This window comes from Trachurus japonicus, chromosome 24, assembly GCF_045865225.1.
Source record: "Trachurus japonicus isolate A0001 chromosome 24, Traja_1.0".
NCBI lineage: Eukaryota > Metazoa > Chordata > Actinopteri > Carangiformes > Carangidae > Trachurus > Trachurus japonicus.
In genome coordinates, this window is record NC_140930.1 from 21,902,236 (window position 1) to 21,920,671 (window position 18,436).

An 18,436-nucleotide genomic window follows, 5' to 3' on the forward strand; every position below is an offset into this window, starting at 1 on the left:
TCAAAGAGGCACTTGTTAGTGTGTGCACCAGTCTAGCAAGGCTTCTGTATCACCCAGTTTCATGGTCCGTGATCATTGTTCACTGGTTTGCAGGGAGAACAAATCCTCTCACAGCCAGAAACCACACAGCAAATGGCCAATCATCAGTTACAGCGCCTGGAGTGTAAAACAAAACAAAACAAAACAAGCCCTGGTGCTCGCTGGCTGATATAAACAAAACATTATTAAATCGAACATTTCTACAGTGAATAAAAGACACCAAGACATATTGCTGGTGTTGCGTTGTGCTATATGGAGAAGAACCAAAAGAGGGCGCTACAGTCAGTGTGTTTCTGTGAGGGGGCTGTGAGCGTAGAAATGAAGCACAGCCCGGCTAGTTGTTATCTTTTTATAAGTATTACTAAATACCACAGCTGGTGCCCACAATTGAAAGTTATTGCCAATGTATTAAAGGACAATTCCAGGCAAATTAAACCCGGGGGTGTATTTTCCTAACATTTTAGGTCTAAAAGAAGGAATCTGAAGATTTTCAGTTTAATGTCTCCTGTTTTGCGGTGGTTGTGTCTGTCCCCGCATCGCAATGAATGGGAGCGGATGTAAGTTCTGCTGTTTAGACTGTTTACATCTCTCAAAGCCGCAATTTTTTCCACAGACAGCGTCAGATGGAGACTCAAACATGCACCGAGAAGTTTATTTACTTCAAACAAGCCGACGTGCTTGTAAAACTAGATCTAATTCAAAGTCTCCCTGAGTCTCGCGCGAGACCCAAGTTGCCGTGCTCCGTGTGTTCAGGTGCAGTCAGAGCTCCCGTTTGTGTCACAAACACAGGAATATCAACTCTTGACTTGTTTCAAGTAATAAAAACTTCTCGGCGCATGTTTGAGTAGCCACCTGACGCTGTCTGTGGAAAAAAATGTACACTTGAAGCAAGTCAAGAGTTGATATTCCTGTGTTTATGACACAAACGGTAGCTCCCACTGCACCTGAATACACTGAGCGTCAACTTGGGTCTCGTGCGAGACTCCGGGAGACTTTGAATTAGATCTAGTTTTACAAACATGTCGGCTTGCTTGAAGTAAACTTCTCAGTGCATGTTTGAGTAGCCATCTGACGCTGTCTGTGGAAAAAATTGCGGCTTTGAGGGATGGAAACAGCCTAAGCAGCAGAACTTGCATCCGTTCCCATTCATTGCTGGCGTGGCGATGCGGGGACAGACACACAACTACCGCAAAACAGGAGCAATTAAACTGAAAATCTTCAGATTCCTTCTTTTAGACCTAAAATGTTAGGAAAATACACCCCTGGGTTGAATTTGCCCGGAATTGTCCTTTAATGCAATACTTATGTGTGTACTGCTTTATTTGTGTGTGTTCATGTGCAGATGTGCAGCATGCGATAGTCTCTTATTCTCAAACTGACACTCTAGGTTCCCTGTGGACACACTCACATTAATTAAACTAGCATTAGAGAACTCTGAATAAGCACAGACGGACTCAGATGAATGGTGCGTTCCAGGCAGGCTTTTTAACCCGTAAGTCACGACTTCAAGTCACCAGTTACGAGTTTGTAGCGTTCCAGGCAAGTTACGAGTTACTAACTGGGAACTGGGAGCAGATCGATCTAGTACGAGTTCACAGGTGGGAAGTTACGAGTTTGACTGTACGTTCTAACGGGTAACCATAGGAACAGGTCGGAAAAATACGAGTTACGGGTTGCCTGGAACGCACCATAACTTGATTTGACAAGTGGTGAAAATGTGAGTCACGTAGTGCCCTCTGGGTAATGTAGTTCATATAGAATCATTGCAAATGGCTCAGAAGATGAAATGGAGAAGGTAGAAAAGACTACTGTAAATTTGGGACGTGTTGACTGTGCAGTAATTCTAAAACCTACTAATGGCTCAGATACAAGTTGTGTGTTTTGTGTTTTTGAACCAATAAATAAAGCCCTGCCTTTTTCACAGTAAGTTTGGCCCTTAAAATCTGACTTTTTTTTAATGTCACAGGCTCATGAATGAATTCATTGCCTTCCTGAGCTCATAAAAAGTGGTGAGACTCATGTGCACACATTTGAGAAAATGTCCCAAGAAAATAGCTGCTTTTGAAAACCACAAAATTCAAAATGAAATGTGTGCTTTACAGACATTTAGAGGACACCGATAACAAGGGAGAGCTGCCTTAAGGCTCTGCATTCGTTATGTTTCCTGAAACATGATGTCTTTGAAAATGGAATAATGTACTGTCAGTATTTTTTGGATGTCGATCACACCCAGAAAAGGAAGATTTATGCAACTTATGCTAATTCTGTTTCTGGCATAAGTGATTGTGAATTCATGAGAGTTAAATGAAACTGATTGGGTAACTGATGCTGGCACAGCATAACCCCCCCCTTCTTTAACAGGCTGTGATGCTTCAGTAGAAGGAGCAGGTATTTGCATTCACACCCGTAGTGTTGTCAAATTGATGTTCCACTTTGAATCCTAATGGGAACCAGCACTGGGATCTCTGGGTAACCTTGAGCATCTTCTCAGAATCCTAAGTCCTATGATGTGAGTTTGTGTGTCCTCACCCGATGAAATTAAAACGCCTCGGAATATATTTGGAGCTTAAAGCGGTCCAAGGCATCCTCTGGTTGCCCGTAGTGACAGTCATGCGGCACTCAAATTATCTCACAAGGGCAGAACTAAAAAGGTCAAGCAAATGTAAGATTGCTCCGCTTGAACAATGGTCTATTAGCTCCTGAGTCGACATAAGCACCGTGATTGCTCAGGCTACCGCAGGAGTTTAGAAATGCTTTTATACATAATGTTGTTGCTATGCACCGCCAAGGGAACAGGAGCCACCCAGTGTCCCTGTAATCATTAGTACATGGTGTGCAAAGGTGAATTTACAAGGGGCTTTTAGGGTTTAACATAAACAACATCAGCTATTGGCTGGATAAACATGGATTATATTGACTGTGTGAGCCACTTATATAGTCCTGTATCATTTAATTGGGGGAGTGTGTGTGTGTGTGTGTGTGTGTGTCTGAATGGTGGCCAAATGTGATTAATATACTCTAACATGTTTTCACTGAAAACAAATATCCCAGTTGTCACATAGGAAGACCTTGCTGTGATTTGTGTTGTGTTGATGGGATAGTCTATTATTTTATCCAGCCCATTCAAATCACAGAGGCCGGTGCTAAAAAAAACAAACACACTCGACAAACTGCAACCTTCATGAAGGAGGATTTATTGCAGGGCTGTTGTATAAGACTACTACGCTAGTCTTAGCTGCAGTAGGTGTTCTTAATAAAGTACCAGCAGAGTTTATGTAAGGTTAAACATCAGTGTCTGTTCTACAGCCTTGATCCTCGCCCCAACCCCTTTGCAAGTTTCATAATATCATCACTAACTGTCAGATATTCATACGCAGCAGTGTGGGGTCCTCCTGCATATTCCCTTTCTCTTGACATAAAGCAGGTTCAGCTTGAGTGGAAACAAACACATGTGCCTGTTTTTAAATAACCCATTCATTTATTGACAGTTTCTTCTGTTTGAAATCAGATTAAGTGAGGATTATAACACTTTATCACCACTGTATGTGCTATTTTAGAGGGGAGGTGTGTGTGTTATCCATTAGACAATATATTTGCAGTCTGGAGGGATTAGTGTGGTTTTAATTTTGCATCAGTATAGGTATGAATCATTCTCGGAGAGTAGGAGGCTCTGTTTTTGTATCTCTCATTTTAGAATGAAATTCCTCATTTGACATCTCTCACTTAATTGCCAAACCTGGAGGCCTTGGTAGAAAACAGAAAGCAAAAAAAAAAAAGAAGAAACTTGGCCTCCATGAGGAGATGCCTGTTTCCATGGCGACGTGGAGCATGTGCTTGTGTGTATGATGACCTCACACGTGCACATCCTCCTCAGCCAGCCTCTCTCCTCCGTCAGGATGCAGACGGTGTGTCTGCCTCCACACGGCACATGCTGCAGTCACATGTCACAGGATGTGTGACCTGGTGGGAGAACTTAGCGTTCCCAATGTGGGGGAAAGTCACCGGCTCAAGTTTAACATTTACTGAGGGCATTGATCGACCCGACAACTGATACCGCAGGATTCCTTTTGATCTTTAAAAACAGGGCTCCCAGTCCTGCTCAGAGGAGTCCATTTTTAGAAGCTTTGCTGCAGACAGAAAAAAAAAAAATCTCCTCAGGGAACGGAGCTCAGTGTATAAAACATACAGAGCCACAGTGCAGGATTCTACACTTTTCCTCTGTTTCATTTGATGTGATGATCCATGAGCTCTCCTGTCAGGCCTCTCTGGAGCTCCACATGTCACAGGTCAGCCAATCAGAGGGGAGCTCGAGTCTCTTCTCTGAGTGTGATCTAATAAAAAATATATCATATTGCTTTGTTGTGACATCATGATTGGTTTAAGGCAGTGGTTCCCAACCTTTTGTGGCTCGTGACCCCATTTTGACTTCACAAATCACATGCAGTCATGTGATAGCGGCCGTCAATTATACGTCAACTCAGATATTTCTATATGTTGCATTTCTATATGTTGCATTTCTCGATTTATATTCGAGAAAGTGAAAGTATAGAATACAGTTGTTTAAGATTGCGTGTGGTGTTTTTAATCATCATTTTTAAAAGAATAATAATTAGTTAAAATAATATTTTTATCAGTATTTTTTTTAATCAATTACTAGACATTTCAGGCGACCCCATGTGGGGTCCCGACCCCAAGGTTGAAAAACACTGGTTTAAGGATTAAGTTTCTAAATCCAAGCTGCGTGGCATGAGGCTTTGACCCTTTCACAGTATCAATAGCCTATAGAACCTAGAGTTGATTTATAATCAGAGAACACATGGATATCTACCTTTATTCTGTATGTGATGTTAAATAAACCAGGACATGAAACACTTTAAGTTACAGCCATAGTGGGAACTCTACAAGGACAATTTAACTTGCTTGACTTTTTTTTTAAATGTAATAAGCTCCTAACGTCACCCTGAAGGCAAAAATTAAAAGTTGAATTGATCATACTGTTCAGTTAAATACACTCAAGAGTTACACTGGAGAAGCCTCACCTGGTAATGATAAATCTATTCACTTATTAAACAGGTATTAACCGTTTCAGTCCACCTTAACAGTTGCTCAGTCAACATACGCAGCAAGAGCAACATTAACATGTCTATGTTATCAGTGATGGTTATAGCTTACATGGTTTATTATTTTCCTAACGGTTTCACACCCAGGAAAATGATATGTGTGTGTGTGAAACTAAAGTTCTGTAATCAGAGTATTGTCAACGTTTATTTTGAAACGGTGACTGATTGTACCGATTGCATTAGTTGCCTACACGCACATTCACACACAAAATTAACCACAATTTGTTGGATGTTCTTTTGGATTGTTGCAGAAAATAAAGTCTGTGACAAACACAAGTTCATGATACTTTCATATTTTGTTCAGCCAGATCATTTTCACAAAATAAACTCCACTTTCTGAACTGGTGTTGGAATTCTCTGCAATCTTCTAGCAAAAAGTCTGAATCCACAAAGTTCAGGTTTTCCTCAGCTAAGATTGAGAATCTAACAGAGAAGAGATTGTGTGTGATGTTTGGATGTAGCCACGTGTAGCGTTTGTACCTTCATTTTTGGTATGATCCAGGTGTAGTTGGAGTTCTCCAGAAGACAAAAGTCCAGCTGGGCATCTTTCTCTGGTCTTTGAACACTCAGTGGGTTGCTGTGATTAGTTTAGTTGGCTGTTGTTGCCCCCTAGTGTTTCAAAGGACAAGCTGCATGTAAATATCCAACCTTCTCATATTTTCCACTTTTTCAGATATACTATAATTATTATTTCTTCCAGATGTGACATCAGATCCCCAACAACAGACATGTAGCTGTTTTTTTAAGACACTCTTATTTTTCCTGTTTATCAAATACTTTGTATTTTTGAACTTTCAGCAGCATCACAGTCTTCATCAGCAGAATGTAGAGCCAAGACTACACACTGAAACGTAAAGGGATTTTGAACTCCTCTAGCGGTTAAAATGTATTTGGATTATACAATCTGACAAACAGTTTTCACACAGGCGCCTGCTTTCCTCATGATCTGCTGATTAACCCACTCCACCTCTGGAGATCTCAACAGTGAATTCGAGCATCTCACACTCCATGCAGCCTTGTTAACTGATTACAGACTCTGATTCCCTGTCCAATTACAGTGTGGTGGTAGAAATAGTCACAGAACCTCGGCCATGATGCTGAGATTAGACCAGTAACTTGGCTCTACTGGGTCTTCTCAGTCCACAGTGAGCTTTCAGAGGACCTACTTTTTGTGAAGTTGAATTCAAGCACCATTTCTTTACTGTTTCTGCAGCCAAGGTTTTGTCTAAGTCCTGTTTGATCTCTAACATGTGTAAAAAGGCTGCTGAGAGTAAACGCTAAAAAAAAAGAAAAAAGAAAAAGGTGAGGAAGCACATGAGGGAAATAAATGAGCTTTAATGAATTAATTCAGAGCCTCATTGAGGATGTTCATGTTATGTGGGTTTAGAGTGAGACATCCCACACAGATTTACTTTTATAATTTAGAATTATGTTTACACGGATAAATCACAAAATAAAGTATTAACAGCTGATGTAGCAGTCTTTTAAGTATTTATCCAAACATGAAAAATCACAAGAAGAGGAGTTCCAACATTCACTTCTCCCATGGTTGAAATGTTCAGTCCTCGTTGACAGACGTCTTCCTCTGGGACAGCACCAGCTCCTTCACCTGAGGAGTCATGGCTCTGAGCTGTGAGCGGACGTCCCGGGCCTCCTGGTCCTGCTCCTCCGCGTCGCCGGCCTCGCCCTCGGCCTCCTCCTGCTTCCTGCTCTGGCTCTGGCTCACCAGCTGCTTCACCACCAGGCTCTGGTAGGAAGACAGCAGCTGCTGCTGCTCCTGCAACAACACATGGACGCAGGCAAACATTTCAGCAGTTAAAGTCACCGAGTGAAACGCTCTGCTGCTCCGACACGGGAGCAGATGGAGATTACAGCTGCTGTGTCTGAAGACTGGATGTAAACAATCAAAAGACGAAGCGGCGACGCTGACGCATTCAGACCACACTGAAGCACAAATAAACATGTCTGTTGTTCAGCAGTTCTCACAGTGTGGGCTCCATGACTATACTGTGACCAGGGCAGGGGCGGATCTACACACTCTGGAGGCCCCCACCCCAACAGAAGCCACAAACATTAACCATTCATTATCCAAAAATCCAAAACAATTGATGATTCAATTTTGCATACTATACACAATGTTCTGTAGCCTATATGGCAACATCATGTTGTCATTCAGTGTGTTTACATGGACTTGAGTATCCCGGTTATGATGGGGTTTTTGAGTATCCCGTTTTTGTCTATGTGCAAAAAAAATGTTTTTAGAAAATGCTCTATTTCTTCACCCACGTTCAATTTTACTGTAGATTAACTACATCATTCAACTACTTTTCTACTCTTTATACTTTGCTAGGGATGTCATAATATCATAATATGACATTAGGCTACCTTAATAACAAGCCCATGACATTTATTGCAGTATTGTAAAGCATGATCATGATATCAAAATTTCACTGTATTATAATAGCACAGTACAATAATTATTTCATTATCCATAAGTCAACAACAAGAACATTTGGTCAAAAATAAAATACTGTAGCTTATCGGCCTTTCTCATTCACCAGCCTCTCTCCCCTTATCCCCCCCTCACCTGCCTGTCTGCCCCCACCTCGCTCCTTCTCCCTCCCTCCTTCCCTCCCTCACCTAACTCACCTCGCTCCTTCTCCCTCTCTAACCTTAAACCTGGTTCTGTATCTGCCGTCACACAACACAACGGTAGTTTTTTTTCATTAGTGTGAAAAGTTTAACAATGTCCGCGACATCTGCGCGGTCGGTCCGTGTGGAGGGGGGTGGCTGAGTGAAAATGAAACGTTCTGATTGGCCGAAAGCACACCGCTTACGCGCAGATCTGTGTGGCACCGGAGCCATGACAACAAGGCTGGTGACAACTTGATTGAAAATTGGCGAAATACGAGATCAAACAATATGCGTAGAACATAGGAACAGCACTCACAGACGTCTGCAGCTTTTGGAGTAGTTTAATGAGGCGGAGCGTACCAGCGTATTTTGATGTCAAATTGCGTACCTGCTACGCAAAATGCGTACAGGTTGGCAGGTCTGCACAGGTTATACACTGCCTGTCCCAAAAAAAGTCACACTCTAATATTTTGTTGGACTGCCTTTAGCTTTGATTACAGAATGCATTTGCTGTGACATCGTTTCAATCAGCTTCTGCAGTGTCACAACATTTATAGTATTCCCATCCAGAGTTGCCAATAATTTTTCACACAACCACAGGATGTGTCTTCCAGCATTGCTGTTTAACTCATTGAGTGCCAGCCCTTTTATAAAATGGTCAGTGTCATGTGCCAGCGTTTTGGGGCATTTTCAGTAATATTTCAAGACCCATGACGAGGGCGGGAGCTGCTAACTAACGAAGTTAGCCAAAACTACCGGATCGCTTACTTCTGCTTTAAGTTGAATAGAGCCTGGTTGCACCAAAAACACCACTTTTTTTCTAGAAAGCTGAGAAAAATGCATTTTTGTGAAAGAGAGTCTCTCAAGAAAAACAGTGATTTATCCGTTTTAAATTTCATTTCACATGTTTTTTCATTGTACAATAAAAAAATAAAATAAAATAAAATACAACAAGTAGGAGTCCTACTCTGCAGAGTGATGCCTGCTCTCCTACTTCTCCTGCAGTTGCTGCCCCCTCACCCTCACTGCATTTGACGTATATGGACGTCATTGGCACTCAAGCGTTGGATTTTGATTGACGTCTTTTTTTGGACAGGCAGTGTATGTCACATAATTATAGAATATTGTCTTATTATTTCAGATAACTGTTAATTAGTATGTCTGTTGGCATTTACAGTGGAGAAAATAAGTATTGAACACGTCAACATTTTTCTCAGAAAATATATTTCTAATAGAGCTATTGACATGAAATTTTCACCAGATGTCGGCATCAACCCAAGTAATGCACACATACAAAGAAATCCAAACATTAATGTCCATAAATTAAGTCATGTGTAATAAAGTGAAATGACACAGGGAATAAGTATTGAACACATGAAGAAAAGGAGGGGCAAAAAGGTATGGAAAGCCAAGAAAGCAGCTGGAGTCTGTCAGTATTTAGAATGTAATCCTGTGGATTACGGCCTCCATGTTTTGCGTGGTGTGCGTGCATGGAGGCCATGGCGGTTGAGTATATTACTTATTGTTTTCTTTGAAACAACTGTACCTGCTGATCCCAGGTCTGTTTTAAGCTCTCCACCAGTGGTCCTGGACTGTTAGGGAACCCTTCTGATTATTGTTTTGACTCTTCTGTCTGAAATCAGCGAGGAGCACCTGGCTGTGGCCGGTTTATGGCGATGCCGTGTTCTTTCAACTTCTGGATGAGGCCCCGATGGTGCTCACTGGAACTTTCAGAAGTTTAGAAATGTGCCTGTAACCAATGCCTCCAGTGTGTTTTGCAATAATAAGGCTGCGTAGGTCTTTAGACAGCTCTTAGACAGCTCTTTGCTATTACCCATCATGCAATGCTTCTTGTCTGACACCTTGGTGGTGAGAAACCTTTTTAAAAGGCATCAATCAGGACTAAACCAGCAGATATTACTTTGCACTGATAGGAGACAGGATTACATTCTAAATACTGACAGACTCCAGCTGCTTTCTTGTCTTTCCATACCTTTTTGCCCCTCCTTTTCTTCATGTGTTCAATACTTATTCCCTGTGTCATTTCACTTTATTACACATAACTTAATTTATGGACATTAATGTTTGGATTTCTTTGTATGTGTGCATTACTTGGGTTGATGTCGACATCTGGTGAAAATTTCATGTCAATAGCTCTATTAGAAATATATTTTCTGAGAAAAATGTTGACGTGTTCAATACTTATTTTCCCCGCTGTATGTCTTGCAAGTGCATTGATCATGATATGAATCCCCCCAGTGCAGCAGTCAGCAGTGACTGAGTGTCAGACGTACTGTAGGTATGCGGCCGGTGAGCGTGCCGATGATCTGAGGCACGCAGCGGCCCGGAGCGTGCAGCATGCAGTGGGTGCTGGCCTGGAACAGCAGCACACTGGTCAGGTGGAGGACCAGAGCCGGGTCCTCCGTGTCCTTGAGCTGCTCGGTGAGAGCCTGACGGTGCAGGAAGAGGGACTGCCTGCACAAAACACACACACACACACAAACTCACAAATGTGTAGATACAAACAGTTCAAAACAAAGACGAATCAAAGTTTTCTCTACCTCTCCTTCTTCTTGTCCCCCTTCTTCAGCATGAACCCACACACCTCAGCACAGCTCTCTATGTTGGTCAGGAAGTCTTCGATGGCCTGTGATGGACACCAGGTGAACAGGTTACTCTCTATCCCTCACACTGAAGCCACTGTGTGATGATGTAACTGACGGGAAACACACTCACTTTGCCGTTCAGGCAGTTGTGCAGCTTCATGAGCGGTCCTCTGGTCTCCTCTGAGAGTTTCCCCAAAATCTTCACTCTGACCTGAGGCAACACATCAGAGACGTTCACATTCAAACTAACAAGTCCCAGTGGTGGATTTCAGACAATGACACACACACACACAACTGTGATCTCAGGCTCTGTCTGATTATCTCTTCTTCGTTTCAAACCCAGAGGATGTGAGAAAAGGGGGGAGGGTTTCTGACCTCGTTGGTGATGGAGCTGGGGTTCTCCACAGACATCATCAGGTCGGCAGCCAGGAAGTTCACCAGGATGTTGGTGACGTCGGTGGACAGAGTCTTGAGGATGTGTTTGGTGATGTGGACTTGGGTTTCATCTGTATGAACACAGGAAGTTGACAATTAAAACTCAACTTAAAAGATAAAACTTGCCATAATCCCTATAGTCATAGGAGGAGATTCATTACCTTTAATTATAAAACGGAAAGGTGAAATCCAGCATTCTGATTGGTTGTTGACAGTGATATAATGAGCATATACCACAGCTACTATTCTAAAGCCTTATCATATCATAGGCTATCACTCCGCATCAATCGCTCTGACTGGTATGAATGGAAGTTTGTTGTCATGTATCCATGACAACGTACTGTTGCAGCCGGTAGCAAAAGACAGTCGGTGTTTTTACAATGTTAACAAATAGACTAAAGTAGTTGAATTCACACATTTAAGGTGAACTTTCACCTCCGGGGAGGGTTAACAATGGTAGAGTGGACTGAGCAGTGACTTTCACCTGAAAACAAAAAAAAAAAGCTGAGGAAAAGACGAGATGCAGAGCTAACGTCCGGAGAGGTGGGACTATTATTTTCCACAGTGGGGGTATTTTATTGGTAATATATATTTCTGGTTGAATAAAAACTACATGATATTGATTGCTTATTCCTCTTTCATATTGCCATTATTGGTAACCGTTTTATAAAAGCTAAGGGGGTGGTATAATGAGCGTATACCACGGCCTGTTGTGATATATTGCTTAATTATCAGTGCATGTTGTTTTGAGATCCGCAAACACAATGGAGGTGAACGGTACAGGTCCCCTGTCCCACATCAAACTCATCAAACACACAATCCAACAACTCCACAACACTCTCTTGGACAAGTTGTGACCTGCACGTTTGCCATGCTGTGAAATAATCATTTATAATTATGTAACATTACGACACACAAAGCAAATACTCGGAACTACTTGCGCTTTTGAAATCACTCCGCCCAGCAGCCGTGTCTAGAGCTTGGTTCCGGCTATGCATTCACCTCGAAAACAACTCTGTCTCGTAATGTTACATGATTATGATGATTAAAGTTTTATATAGAGTTTTATTATATAGAGTTATCTTTATATTATTTGGTTCTCTAAATATTAAGGCGATGATGATTGGTGTGATTTGTGATGTAGCAGTGAGAACAGGATTTACCAGAGAAGAACTTGGTTCCTTTCTCAAACAGTCGGATGTTGTTGTACAGGTTGGTGATCTCCTCCTGCAGATCCTTCATGCTCTTCTTCCTGTTGGCTCCTGATGGAGAGCTGCTGGAGGACATGAACACGGTCCGCAGCACCTCCTGGTAGGCTTTGGTCAGAGGCCTGCAGAGACATTCGGGGAGTGGACTTTACTGTTCTCACTTCTCAGTTCCAGCAGAGACAATGAGCCTCGGACACAAAATCAGTGTCTTACCTGACTAAATGCTCTGCCAGCTCCGAGAGGATTTCCTCGGGGCAGTCGCTCACTCTCTTCTCTAAGATGGCTTCTATCTCCTCCGGGGCCATGAAGGGGGCTTCAGTCTGTTTGCTGCGATCTTGGCAAAGGTGATACACGAGCTAATTAGTCTCACAGGGATTCTACATTTAACTTTGTCTTCCATGATAACAAAAAGGCTTAACAACCCTGGGGAGAGATTTCTGGCCAAGCAGCCATTACACTCCTTGTTACAGTAAAATGCCTCGGTGAACAGGCTTAATGTGAACATAGAGACATCATGTCCCAGTGAAGGTAAAAAAAACAAAAGCTTCAGTGTACTTTGATGTGAAGGTCCCGTCTCCTCGTCGCTGTCATCGTCTCTCCTGCCTTTCTTCTTGGTTTTACGAATCCGGATCTCTCTGGCGTTGCCTCCTCCTCCGGCTTTCACGCTGCCGCTGCCCTCTGACAGACACACACAGTTCATGTAGAGGGTGTAATCCCAGATAAATAACACACAGGTTCAGTCCCAACATGAGTACGGAAGAGTATTAGGGCAACTCATGAAAAAAAAAATGAGGAGGGAGATTTTTTTTTTCCATTATGCCCTTCTTCAAATTCTCAACATTTCGACTTTATTCTCAAAGTGCATAATGAAAAAAATCCATCCTCTCGTTTTTTTTTTCATGAGTGGCCCTTTATGTATTCATGACCAACACTTCCATTTTTGTGTACAAACTGCACACCTTACTCCTGAACTATCAACACTGTGTATATATAATTTCTATTCTATTCTTGTAAATAACTGTATATAATCTTGAAATAATTTGGCACATAACTGTATTGTATGCAAAATTACAATGTACAATGTTATTTACTATATTTGCATGTGTGTCCAATGTGTGGGATAAATAAACAGTCTTGTGTCTTACGTCTAATACTCGTCGGTAGATGAGAGGCTGGTGGTGTTTTTTACCTGTGGCCTTCTTCTTGCGATCAGCTTCTCTCTTTTCCTTTTTGGAAAGTGTTGAGCTCTCTGTTAACATGGATGCCTGCTTCAAATCATCCTCAGTTATCAGAAACACCGGGTTGTTCTTGACTTCCTAAATAACCACGAAAGAGAAAAGCTTAGACAGTGTACTTTCAGGTTTCGTTTTTGCAGCTTGAGTTCTGTTGGAGGCGTGCGGCGGCTGAAGACCTTCTGAGCTTTCTGCTGCATGGCCTCGTCGAACAACGTCAGACAGTTGCTGATGAATTTCTCACTGACGACCACCGTGCCTCCCAGCACCCTGGCAGAGGACTGGACGGACGTGTTCCTCATGGCCTGGCTGATCAACATCCCCACGTCCTCCATGGACAGGCAGCTGGGCAGAATGGGCTGAGAAAGCAGAACAGAAAATGTGAGAAACTATAGATAAAACAAAAAATCAGTGCAAACTTGAGGTCCGTGAGAGCACCTGTATGTCAGTCCACGTTTCCGACTTCACGGCTTCCTCCACGGAGGCCTCCACCTGGTCCACCAGGGTCTGGCCCACGCAGGCTGCTCTGAGGAACAGCAGCTTATTGGCCTTGAAGCGTTTCTTAATGTAGCTGGTGGGGTCGGGGATCCCCAGTCTGACCAGAGCATCAAACTCTGCAGGAGGAAAACCTCATCAGTTACAGTCACACCACTGCAGACACTCAACAGGGACACACACGTCAAGTGGTGTAACTGATATTTTTTTCATAAAAATCTCTCTCTCTCTATATATATAATCTATATATGTACGATATGCAGGAAAATTAATTCTGGACTCAAATGTGAAATAAATGTTATTCACTTTCGTAATGCAACACTATGTTTCTTGACAAATTTTATGATATGTTCGATGATACGTTACGATATGTTCTGCCCAGTGTTGCTCAAGTGCATTGAAATAGAAATATAGATAAAGAGCAAAGAAAAAGCTTGAAACATGCTCATGGAGAGACCTAATCCTAGTCCTAATTCGTTATTTAGATTATATTGATTATGTGTTCATGAATTATTTTAGCGTTCTTTCTTATGTAGGTCTCTCCTGAATAAGATTTCTTATTTAGTACCATTCACAGGAATATATCAAGGTTAAATGAACAAATCAATTTTCTTACAGTTTATAAGTTTACAAGGCTATAAACACAAGCATGCAATAAAATATCTGATATATTTAGTACATTAAAATGTAATTTGTAGTGTCTGGGTGTGAACTCAGATTGAGTTTTCATGAGGAATCTTAAAATTGTCTGGAGAAATATTGGGAAGACTCAAAAGAGTGCTGTGATTTTTCTCATTGCTGCCCTCTACTGTTCATCTGTTATACTGAGCGACACATGGTGGAGAGTGGAGAAGAAAGTTTAACCTTCCCTCTGCAGGACAAAGTTTACAGTAAAATGTCAGGTGCACAAAGGTGAGAAAAATGAGATGGGTGAAAAACAAATAAATCCTACCTAAGTATCCATTCTGCTGGAGGAAAGAGTCCACCCAGGTGTTCTGTGTTCTGGCGTAGATGTCCGGGATGTAAACAGCTTTGTCCTGTCGTCCTCCCACCACACTTCCTTTCAGGCGCCCATTGTTCACCAACTCCTCCAACACAGCTGGAAACAACACAACCACATCTGATTCAAACAGAACAAACTCAACATCATATCAACAGCTATCAAGTATCAGAGAAACATCCACTCACTGTACAGAAGATGTTCCTGAAATCCAAATGCTCCGATCATGCTGCTGACAGGTGTTGGCCTGCAGAGTCAAGACAAAGAGGATGGTATTCATTTTTATTTTTCAAGTATTTTGGGGGGGCTTTTGCCTTTAAAGGGATAGTTCAACATTTTGGCAAATTGGCCCATTGCCATAATCCCTAAAGTTTTAGGAGTAAGTACGTTGCCTTTAATTGTCGGTGCAAGCTATTTTTAGAACGGCGGAGCAGAGCCATGAGCTGCTCAGAGCTACACTACCGAATGGGATTTCTTGGTTTCCATCATCAAACTCATCAAATACACAATCCAACAACTCGCGGCTCTGCTGCGCTGTTCTAAAAATAGCTTGCACCGACAATTAAAGATAATGAATTTACTCCTAAAACTATAGGGATTATGACAATGGGCCAATTTGCCAAAATGTTTTTTAGAGAGCCAGGAAATGAGGAGACAGCTCCAAGATGGTATTTCATGTAAAGTAGGATGATTCTCAAGATGGCAGACCATCTGTACATGGTTACACAAGGTTGGACTGCTTTCTTAAAATAAAACTCTAAATGACTTCAGCAAGTTGTCCTGTACATGCCACAGATTTATTTCTAGCTGTGGTTCTTGTATGAGTGTATGAAAAAGGTCAACTATGTTCACCTTGTGATGGCACTAAAAAGCCCTCGTATTCTGGCTTTGTGTCGAGCAACAAAAGCTGGAGTAAAGATGACGCCTCTGTTGTACTGGTCCATCTCTCCTTGGATGAGCCTCCCGAGACGCTTCGACAGCTCCTGAGATCAACAGAGAGCACACAGAACATTATTTCCGACAGTGAAGTCAGCTGAAGAAAAATATATTTTCGTGTCATTTTAGATTCCGCCTCTGATTAATCTATGCAGGAAAAAAAAAACTGGCTGCAGCGAGTCTCACCTCAGTTAAGAAATCTCCTGGGAGGTCGTAGCTTTTGCACAGCTCTGCGATACTGATCAGACCGGCCTCCTGCAGCTTGTCATTCACCTCCTCCGCTAAGCGATCCAGGTACGTGCTGCAGACCACACAAGACATGCACCATTCAGTTCATGGTTCGCAATATCATGCAATTTTTTTGTGTGTTTAAAATCATGTACAGTGGATGATGTAAAATATCGAAGATGGATTTTTATCCTTCAAGAAGACATTGTAAACACACACACACACCTGTATGTATACAGAATATATAATTTTACTGAGGATTTTCACACTGATCTTCCCCCTAAAGTCATTGTAAAACATATTTAGTATGTATTTATCATGTTTATTATGTTAAACATCTCAGCTAGCATACAATATAACACACGTGTGGAATCAGAGGTTAAAAATAAACATAAGACAAAAGTTACTGTTTTATTGCCACGAGTCATTAGTTTACTATGCTTATTACAGATCTGATTGCTGCTCGACTGGATGTTAAATTTTCATAATGGATCTAGTTTAATGTAACCGATTCAAAACATGTGTGGTTTGCAGGTTTATAATGTAAATGTAAATATTTAAAGGGTGAAAAATGTTATGGTGGTCTACTGTAATGCTGACAACAACATCAAAACCTGAGCGTATTTGTTACTGAGACCAATAAAATAAAAAGCAGGTGTCTGATGATGCCATTTTTATTTTCATTATGCATTCATTATACAGTTTATATTTGGCCAGCCTCAAACCTACACTTGGTGAAAGTGTTGTACTCACTCATCAATAAGTTGTCCCAGCACAAGTTGAACCCCTTTATCAGACTTTGCTATGTCACTTGCTCTGTTTTCAACATGGACCCAGTCCACGTTGATAATCTGTCAGGAAGAAGATGAAGAAAAAGAGACAGTTGATAGAATGAAGTCTGGATCAGAGTCTGCTCTTACACAACATTATGGTACATGACACAGCTGTCAACCAGCAGTATTTAGATAATACACACCTGCTGGAGGTCCACGATGTTGATTCGCCCTGTGAAGTAAAATGACACACACTGTTATCACTGTCTTCATTACTGACCATACTCTAGCTAAAATCATTTGTTTATCATACATGGTGTGTAGGTATCCGTTAGCTTTGGTTATGCTCTAACGTTAATTAGGCCGCTCAGATGACAGTGACACTTGTCTGCAGTGTGTGCTGTTGTTTTCTGCTGGTTTGTGGTCGGGACACTGACCTCCATGGACGTAGAGCTCATCTCGGATCTCCCTGCTGATCTGAGCCGGGGTGATGTACTCCTTCCCATCGAGTGTGTGCACCACATCCAGCTTCTTGTCCTGAACCAGTTTTGCAATGATTTCAATGCAGTTCCTCTCCGACAGCCTGTGGGAAGGTTCATGTTTAATGTCATTTAGGGCGTTAACCTGTCATTTATTGTAGGTTACCTCTTATTATTGTTAGTAGTAATAATGGCAGCTGTTTAACAGAAATGGTCCAACTCGTGAGCACCGGAGCTGGAGTTACTTTTTAAAGACCAGTTTCATGTTCAGCCAGTATTAGCTTTGCTGCTAGCAGCTGCATGTTAGTTAACTTAGCGCTGGCTGCACCCACCTCTGCACTGTGTCAGCGAACTGAGCTCTCTGGAAGTCTGCGGCGAGCCGGCGGATCTCCTCCCAGTCCGCTGCCATTGTTCAAACGTTTAGTCAAGTCAGACAGCTGTCAGTGCTTCCATCAACGATTCACTGCCAACAAGTCTTAGCTAGCGTTAGCTGACTGACAAGACAGCAGCAGCTCCCTGCTTGGCTTGGCTGGGCTTAGCCACACGTCAACATACAGTGACGTTGTACGGTGGTCCGCAAGTGCCAAACCTCCTCCTATCGTTTCGCGGACTGACTTGAGCTGACTCCAGTCCACATCTAAAGACAGGCTACCTAACCTGAGTCCACACCAGCACGGTCCAAGTGGACTGGAACAATCACTGGAAGATAGGCGAACTATTGATCCATAAAGTAATAGGTGAAAGGAACACAAATAAACAAGAAAAATAAGTCTAAGCAAAGATTTATTTATTTATTTAAAACCTGGCTAAAGATAACAAGAGATGTTTGTATAACCACATTGTTTTATATTTTATTTCATTTTATGACTTCCCTAGAAAATACCATATAACAACAAACTGCAATAGCTACCTATAACCTAATCAGATAAATATCACTTTTTTTTTAATAGACGATACAATTATTAGGGTAGGCCTACATATTTTGTGGCTGGAAACTTATCATGCATGAACTCTGATCCTAAACCTGAGGTTCCTAGTGAAGCACCTGCATATTAAATATCAGTGATCAAATTTGCATATAGGCTATGTACAATTTGACTAATCTTATATGGTGTAATTTGTTTAGATAATAGCCTATCTGTTAATTAGCCTATAGGATAAAGATACAGTGACATTTTTCTAATGTCCTATTAGCTATATTAAAATAATTTATCAGATACATCTTTGGATGGTATAGCTATGTTAGACTTA

General features: G+C 41.7%; 1 protein-coding gene across 1 annotated transcript; it reads right to left on the reverse strand.

Moving 5' to 3' along the window:
• Window positions 1-6,474: 6,474 nt before the first annotated feature.
• ufl1 (UFM1-specific ligase 1) lies at window positions 6,475-17,743 on the reverse strand. The gene is made up of 19 exons (XM_085770150.1): window positions 17,518-17,743; window positions 17,144-17,289; window positions 16,910-16,938; window positions 16,687-16,784; window positions 15,892-16,006; window positions 15,622-15,752; window positions 14,958-15,016; window positions 14,722-14,868; window positions 13,713-13,888; window positions 13,454-13,633; window positions 13,232-13,358; window positions 12,598-12,720; window positions 12,256-12,376; window positions 11,998-12,164; window positions 10,775-10,905; window positions 10,530-10,610; window positions 10,355-10,440; window positions 10,088-10,268; window positions 6,475-6,936 (listed from the first exon to the last, which is right to left on the reverse strand). Exons 1-19 carry the CDS (start codon window positions 17,592-17,594, stop codon window positions 6,718-6,720), a joined length of 2,394 nt encoding a protein of 797 aa, XP_085626276.1. The 5' UTR covers window positions 17,595-17,743; the 3' UTR covers window positions 6,475-6,717.
• Window positions 17,744-18,436: the final 693 nt, after the last annotated feature.